This window comes from Cnephaeus nilssonii (assembly GCF_951640355.1).
Source record: "Cnephaeus nilssonii genome assembly, chromosome: 9".
Classification (NCBI taxonomy): domain Eukaryota; kingdom Metazoa; phylum Chordata; class Mammalia; order Chiroptera; family Vespertilionidae; genus Cnephaeus; species Cnephaeus nilssonii.
In genome coordinates, this window is record NC_137080.1 from 86,526,254 (window position 1) to 86,534,626 (window position 8,373).

General features: G+C 49.9%; 1 protein-coding gene and 1 pseudogene across 2 annotated transcripts; one reads left to right on the top strand and one right to left on the bottom strand.

Annotated features, from left to right (window-relative positions):
• The first annotated feature begins 470 nt into the window (after positions 1-470).
• LOC307105111 (triggering receptor expressed on myeloid cells 1-like) lies at positions 471-7,065 on the top strand. Its single transcript, XM_079780611.1, has 4 exons — positions 471-550; positions 2,082-2,438; positions 3,659-3,860; positions 6,731-7,065. Exons 1-4 carry the CDS (start codon positions 502-504, stop codon positions 6,834-6,836), a joined length of 714 nt encoding a protein of 237 aa, XP_079636737.1. The 5' UTR covers positions 471-501; the 3' UTR covers positions 6,837-7,065.
• Positions 7,066-7,688: 623 nt separating this feature from the next.
• LOC307105122 (histone H3.3A-like) lies at positions 7,689-8,096 on the bottom strand (annotated as a pseudogene). The gene has a single exon. The product of its transcript is annotated as a histone H3.3A-like (transcript).
• Positions 8,097-8,373: the final 277 nt, after the last annotated feature.

Sequence of the window (8,373 nt, forward strand, 5' to 3'; positions counted from 1 at the left end):
GGGACAGGACGTAGACACTGTGTGTGAGGTACCTCACTGAGCACTTTCCCTATGGACCTCATTTAGTCCTCACAAAGCCCCTAGCAATGCGGTATTGATACTCAACCCGTAGGCAGTGTGCCTGGCCCTCTCACTTCTGCTGACTGGATGGGATGGAGAGTGGGCCTCAGAGAGCAAGGTGGCAATATATTATTTTTACACAAAAATATTATTCTCACGACAATTTCATGAGATAGTTGAAAAGGTCATTGTCATTATCCGCAGAGAACAGGAAGCCGGGGTTTGGATAAGCTCAGTTAAGACGGGAGCCCTGGTTTTGGACTTTTGCGTTGTCTTTGACGTCTGGAGCTGAGGCAACCAGTGACAGAAACAACAGACACAGAGCTTCCCAGCAGCAGCATCATATCCTGTTGTGCAACTTTCGGGAGCCATTAGGTCAGAGTGTCACCTTGTAGCTGTCCCATGAGCCACGGCGGCAGTTGGAGTTGGTGCCCATGAAGGATGAGGAAGGCCAGGCTCTGGGGGCTGCTGTGGACATCCTTCATCTTAGGTAAGGCGAGGAAGAGGAGGGAGCGGGCGAGGCCTCTGCCCGGAGCCCGGGAGATGCCACCATGAGAAAGGTTTCCCTTTTCTTTTAAAGCTATGACTGCCCAGGTTAGAGCTGACCAACAGCTATGTCGGGCTGGCTTTGTCTATGCAAATTTAGCAGCATCAGGGGTGATGATCCCGGTGGGCAGATGGAGTTTGGCTTTCATGAACCGGTGCCTTTCATGTTTTTCAAAAGGAGAACTGGGAGAAGAGGGAGGGTTGAGGGTGGCGTACTTGCCGTGTCCTATGCGGAAGGCTTGGGGTTAACTAAAAGCTCCTTCTAGCTTCTGGGAATTAGAGTCACGGGGCACCCATTCACACTTGGGTTGGGACTGCTGATTGAAACTGGTGTCGGTATAACCCAAGGGATCTCAACCTTGGTATTACTGACATTTTGGGTAGGATGGTTCTTTGTTCACGGGACCGTTTTGTGCATTGTAGGATGTTTAGCAGTATCTCTGGCCCCTACCAAAATGTCTCCAGGCATTGCCTAATGTCCCCAGGGAGGCAAAAGTGCCCCCGGTAGAAATACAGTAATTGAAGTTCCATATCCCACTGACCTATCAACTTTAGCAAGAAAGAGCATTCTTCTCAACAGTTACAGTGGTCTCAGGGAGAATTCTAGTTGGCTCAGCCCCAGTCCTGTGCCCATTCCTAAACCGATCAGAGTGACCAGGGCGATGAGATTCTTGGACTGGCTAAGCCTGTGTCGTGTTCCATCCTTGAGAATGTGGGCAGCCCCAGGAGGAAAGCCACATGGGATCGGTCCCCTGAGACAGAGGTGCTTTGGAATACCAGTGAGTCAGATATCTATGTCCGCCATGTCCTCAAGGTGGTTTCCTCGCTGTTTATTAAATAGTTTCTCGAACTGATCTCTTTTCCTGACTTAGATGAAGTTCCTCCAGCTGTTGGGAGGAGTTGATCTCTGCTAGTATAATGTCCACACATCCACTCTCCACTCTGTATGCCTTTCTCTATAATCTTTCCCTCCCATCATGCCCTCGTCATGCATGGTCTTAGCACATGTCGCATGTTCTGTCTCCAATCAGGTACTTTCGTCTCTCAAAAACAAACTATAATAATAAAAGTGTAATATGCTAATTAGACTGGATGTCCTTCTGGATGTTCTTCCTTCCGGACAAAGCCACAGCCGGCAGGGGGAGGAGGGGGTTTTTGAGGCAGAGGTGGCGGAGGCCCCCTGGCCGCTGCGGCGGTGGGCGGGGGCAGGGGCCAAGCCCTTGCACGAATTTCTTGCATCAGGCCTCCAGTCATTTATAAAAAACAATTTGCAAGAACCATATGCAGTCTAGCTGGTGTAGTTAAAAAACAAACAAACAAAAACTACTCACAGTGAAAATTGCCTCTTTGCTGGAGGCCATAAAGATCTTGTCTGAAAAAAAATGGGTGGTTGGACAAGAAAAAGAGGTGGTTCCTCCCTTTCTTTCCAAAGAGAGGAAAATGTACAGAGCCTACCTTTGCTTCCCTGCTTACAGAACTCCAAGGTGCGCCCGCATCAGAGGAGATCAAGTATACGAAGACCGAGGGGCAGAGATTGGACGAGAGCTGTCCCGTCAATGTGAACAAGTACCTCTACAGCCGGAAGGCGTGGCAGAGGCTGGGAGACAGAGGGGAGACCCAGACACTGGTCAAAACAGACGAGGTCTCAGGTGTGAACTCCGAAGTCCATATGGGCAGGAACTTCCTAGAAGACATGCCCAGTGAGGGCATACTGCATGTTCACATGGTCGACCTGCGCGTGGAGGACTCGGGACTGTATCAGTGTGTGATCTACCAGCCTCCCAGAGCCCCCATCCCGCTGCACCATCCCATACGCCTGGTGGTGACAAAGGGTGAGTGGCTTGGGGCCGGGAGGTGAAGCGGGAGAGCCAGGCTGGGTGGGGGCAAGGCTGTGGTGATGGCACCTGCTGGGCTGTGGCCAGGGTTTCCAGCAGCCTGTCTTTTTCCCAGAAGCTCCAGGTCTGTCATTTGAGGCCCCTGCGAGGCATTTGGTCCAACAGTGAGAAAGGGTTTCTATGTATAGGATTCCTCTTGGGTTGCAGAGTCTAATTTGGGGCGCTCTTATAGGAAGAGGGGTACAGTGAGAGGTGAGTGGTAGACTTGGGATAACTTTGTCTCATTCTTCAGGGTTCCAGGTAGAATTCATGTAGTCAGGAAGCCTCTGGGACCCGCTCTCCCCTTCCCAAAGGTGCATTTGATGGCCCTCCTATGTGCTTACAAAGCAGTGCTTCTTAGACATCCCCGTGGGCACAGATCACCCAGGGATCTTATTTCAAATACAGGTGGATTTGACAGGTCTAGGGTGGGACCTAGATTCTGTATCTCTGATCTGCTTAGAGATGCTGCTGAGGCTGTGGTCCATGGCTCCCATTTGGGGTAGCAAGGCTCCCGAGCTCACTTTGCACCCCCGTTCATGGACAACACTCTCTCACTGAGTAGTAGTGGCCAGTTCACTTATCTGTCTCCCCTATTTATCTCTGAGCACTTTGAGGGAGGAGCCTGTGCCTGGCTCAGGTCTGTATCCCCAGCAATTAATGTAGTATGATTAATACAGTGTGGGGCACACAGTAGGTCTGCAATAGATGTTGATCTGATGAATTAAGGAAGGCAGAGAAAAGAGAGACAGGTTCGAGTTCCTAGCACCTGGGGAAGCCTAAACCTTAGGAAGACAAGGTAACCTATGCAATATATTAATAAAAAATGACTTGTGAAGCAATATGCCACAGGTATAGGTGAGTGCAAGGCAGAGGGAATGGTGAGAGCTGGAAGAATCGAGGATTATTCTTGAAGAAGGTGGGGGCATATGGATTGGTGAAGAATAGCAGGCAAGTGCATTTCCAACGACAGGAACAGAAAATTCCTCCCTCCTTCTCTTTCTTCCTCCCTTCCTTCTTTTCTTTTTTTCCTGTCTCTGACCCAGGCTGACCCTACACATTTTTAAAAATCTTAGCAAAAGAAAACCTTATGTCACGAATGCCAAAGTTCATTTCCCTCCTCAGATCCATTTACCCTATGACCCATCCATCCATCCATCCAATGTGTCTTCTTGCAGATCCTGCCTCACACATTGATCCTATCCAGAACTTGGCTCAGAGTTCCACTCTACCTCCTGTGACCACCACGGCCCGGGGCAGGATCCATACCAGCCCCAGTCCTGTGACTCAGCTCCTGCCCACGTCAACTGCCAGCCTCTCCTCCCCTGGCCTCGGAGTCAACCCCACACACGGGACGGATGTCCCCAGTACGGTGCCCAGGTCTCTCCGTGGGGGATGGGTGGTGGGTTTGGACCTTTGATTCCCAGTCCTTGTCCTGAGAGGATGTGGGGGGTGAGGGATGGGGGGGTGGTGGAGAAGCCCAGGAGCAGACTGAGTCACTTCCATCTGGTAGGACTTCCCAGGGCGGAGGGAGGTGGAGCTAGAGGGAGGAGGAGGCTCTGGGAGGCTGCCATCTCCCCAGCTCACCCTCGCTCTCCTGGGGTCCCAGGGGGTGGGGGGAAGTGGCATCTTCGCTGAATTCCATGCTTATTTCTGTTAGTACACAGTTTAACACAGTGGTAGTTCTAAATATTTTCATTAATTTTCCATGCGAAAAATCTTCTTTGATGTTGCTACCTATTCTTCCTAATTATAATTTCAACGAATGTCTACTTTTGTGTCAATGTGGAAACCATAACTTATGTAATCATTGGGCCTGTTTTTAGATGTTGAGATTGTTTCCTCTTTTTTATACTATTAACTCTGAGATGGACATATTTTTGCAGATGTCTTTTCCTTTAAATCATTTATTCAAACAAAAGTCCAGTGAGGAGACATGGAACATGTGTACCGCTCTGTATACCAAACGCTCCACTAAAGACCCGGAGCGGTGTGAGCCATAAGGCATAAGTGGGCGCGGTGGCTGCAGGCGGGCCTCGGGGGACTCAGTTTCTGAACCGGTCCTGCCCACAGAGGTGCGAACTGGAATTTCCCTGTCACTGCGGATGGTGCGCTCGGTGCTGGTGGTGCGTTGCCCTCCTGTATTGTTTCACTGGCACCAGCCTAAGTGCCTGGCACGTAGTAGGTGCTCATTACATCTTTATGAGCTAAATACACTAAGTGATCTAGTGGGAGTCAACATTTTTCTTTTTAAAAATTTTCACTGAACTGAGAGAGAGAGAGAAAGGGAGAGAGAGGAAGGAAGAGGGAGAGAGAAAGAGAAATATGATTGTGAGAGTGGAACATCGATAGGCTGCCTCCTGCAGGCCCTCAACAAGGGATTGAGCCCGCAACCTGGGCATGTGCCTGACCTGGAATTGAACCCACAACCTGTTGGCACATGGGATGATGCCCAACCAACTGAGCCACCCTGGCCAGGGACAACGTTTTTATTCACAACTTTTCATTTCTAGTATGTTAATGAGCGTGCACAGCCTTTGCCCACATTCCTACTAGAGCCAGCACCTGCCCCGCTGTTCTCTATTCACTTTATCTATTAATGAGCTATAAACCAGTGTCTCAGAGTCCAGGCAGGGGAGCCGAAGCCACCGAGCTGTTTGAAAACAAGGCAGTTTAATACAGGGAGCGGTTTGCCCAGTGATGGTGCTGAGTCTGGGGACGGAGGGAGAGGCCCCTCGGAGGAAGCCACTTGTCTCCCTGCTGGGATGGGCTCCCCAGAAGCAGGCTGTGGGGAGAGTCTTGTGCAGATGGTTTGGGAAGCTGCCGCAGATAAACCCATTAGGGAAGTGGGAGCAGGGGAGAGGGCAGCTGAGCAAAGGCTGTGGTAACCAAGCTGAGTCCCACGGGGGAGGGAGGACTCTGGCTCAGTCCTGCAGAGGGTCCTGGGGACCCACAGGTCACACCTAGAGTTGTCTGTACCAGGGCCAGACCTGGGGTATTTATGTTCCGGAATTTCCAGTCCCGGTGAGGGCGGCCCACGGACTCCCAGGCGCCGCAGAGGTCTGCCCTGCGTGCAGTCTCCGAAGGGCTGTGTGCTGGCCCCCAAGAGTGACCCCACCTAGGAGATCCGTTGTAAGGAACATGTTATAAGGTCGGGAAGGGATAAGGCGGGGCACTGGAGGGGAGGCTGGGAGGAGGTGGAGTATAGAGCCCCAGCTGGGGCCTTTCTGCAGCAGGGCTCACACCCAGGCACAGGCCACAGGGAGGAGGGCCAGAGAGGCGCTGGGCTGGCTGGCCCCGCCCCATGCCCTGCCAGCCAGCAGCAACACTGGTGTCTGACCTTGACCAGGCCACCTGCCACATTTCCTTTCTGGTGACTCAGGACAGTTTCACAGGCAGGGGCTGGATATCGAGGCCGCAAGTGTGCTTCCCACTTTCTAGAGCCATTATATCGTTGGTCACTTTGCTAGTTTGTACATTCGGTTTGTAGTTTTGTGTAGGCAAACGCCAATTCTAAAATCACTGCTTTGTTTTATTCCTTCCTTGTGCTTGATTCTATTTCCTGGTGACTTTTCAGTTACTTAAAAATGTCAAATTTAAATTTAAACTTTAGACTCTTACATAACATTAGATCTGCCTCTGGGTTTCAATGTGTTTCACTGCTACCTTTTCTCCTTTGGTTCCGTGTCTTATCACGCAGGTCACTTGTGCTGTAATCGATGTCCATGTCTCCTGAGTCTAGGCAGGCCAGGTGTCCTCACTCATTTCTATGCCTTTCTTAGGCGATCTTATGACAGTTACCCAGGACATTTAGAATCATGTTTGCTAAAAATCCATAAAAATTCATGATGGGATTTGGATAAGGATTGGATTCTTCTCGGCTGATAGAGGAGGAAACTGAGGCCAAAGAGGTGAGGGACCTTTCCCGGAAGTAGGTCCTGATGCTGAGAATGGAAACCAGGCTTCCTGGCTCTGGGCCCGCTCTCTCTAGTCATCACGGTGGAGGAAGAGGAGCTTGCTCAACCTGCCTCCTCCCCTCGCTGCCTCTCCTGGCCCCACGCTCTCTACTACACCTACTTCAGCAGTTTTAGGCAATGGGAGAACCTAAATGCACAGAGGCAGTCAGTGTGGGCAGAGGCTCTGGAAGAACCCACGCCGATAAAATAGTGGTGAGAGCAGCGTTGTGGAGTAAAGCTCAAGTATGAGGAGTGTCAGTGCCAGCAGCAGCGTTCCATCTTCTCTCTCCCCAGGATCTCTCCGACCAGCATCGTCACGATCGTGGTGTGTGGAATCCTCAGTAAGAGCCTGGTCTTCACGTTCCTGTTGATCGCCACACAGAGGTCATTTGGCCGCTAGGTCCGTGAACCCAGAATGCCCTGCGACCTCCATCCACGTCCATCTGGCAGTTATTTTAGTAGAAGCGTGTGAAAGGGGAGGCAAGTGGGGCAGGGCGGGTGGGGAGGGCAATGACTGATTGAATCTGTAATAGGTTATTTCTAAGGCTCAGGATCCACCTTCCTGGCCCTGCTGACTCCCCTCATTTCACTAACAACCTTGGGTGTGACCTTTGCCCCTCAGAAGAGAAGAGACAGCCCCTAACACGCCCTGGGCCTCCATTCCCCAGCGGCCTAGGGTTTGCATTAAATAAAGACGAAGTCCAATGCTTTTCTTTCTTTCTTTTTTTTTTTTAGTTTAATGTATTTTAATAGCAAACTTACAGGAACAGCACAGAAGACAGACAACATTAAAAACATGTATTTGCATGTAGGACAACTAAGTTAGAAAAGTATAGTGAATGGATGGAATGTACCATTCGATAAAAATGCTACAAACACCATTTAGTTGCCATGAATAAGAAATTTACTTGTTTTTTTAAAAAATCCAAATGCTGGCATTGTCTAGAAAAATTTAACGGGTTTATTTATATTGTTATAAAGTTGAACTTCTGAAACTTGTTCACTGAAACATTTGACTTGCATTAATGCTTTATGTCCCTGCATTTATATTAAAAAAATCCACATAAAAAAGAAAATAGAAAAACTGTCAATACCTGATTTCTGTTCCCTATTTTCAACTTGCAATCATATACTTAGATACCTTTTGACCCCATGGAAAAAAAAACCCCTAACGTTCAGAACTACCAATAACAGGAAGAAGAGAAAAAAATATTTTTTAAAAGAATGAAATGTTTTCCATCATAGTGGATTCTTAAGCACGTTCTCCACGTATGCGGCGTGCTAGCTGATGTCTTTGGGCATGATTGTTACACGTTTGGCATGGATGGCACACAGGTTGGTGTCTTCCAAAAGGCCACCCAGATCGGCCTCACTGGCCTCCTTCAAAGCACCAATCGCTGCACTTTGGAAGCGCAGGTGTGTTTTGAAGTCCTGAGCAATTTCTCACACCAGATGCTGGAAGGGAAGTCTGCGAATAGGAAGTTCAGTGGACTTCTGCTAACTTCTAATTCACAAAGTACCAAGGTGCCAGGCCTGTAAAGATGAGGTTTCTCCACTCCGCCAGTAGACGGCGCACTCTTTTGAGCGCCTTTGGTAGCCAGTTGCTTCCTTGGTGCTTTACCCCCAAGGATTTGTGAGCAGTCTGCTTTGTAGGAGCCATGGTATAGAGAACTCCTTACTTACCCCCATTCTCTTTGGGCTGGAGGCGGCGCAGGCATTAGAGATTGATGGGCGGCTGCGAACGCCCCAATGCTTTTCACTGTCACTCGCTGTCCTGTGGGGTCATGAGGTACAGAGGGCACAGCTGCTAAACCTGCCTTGGTCCTTGCCCTGGACCACTGCACTGGGGCCGACCCTGGCAGAGCTGCACCACAGAAGCATCCTGCTCTCCCGGCCACCGGGGCCTTCCTTTCTTCTGGAATCAGACTCTTGGGTTC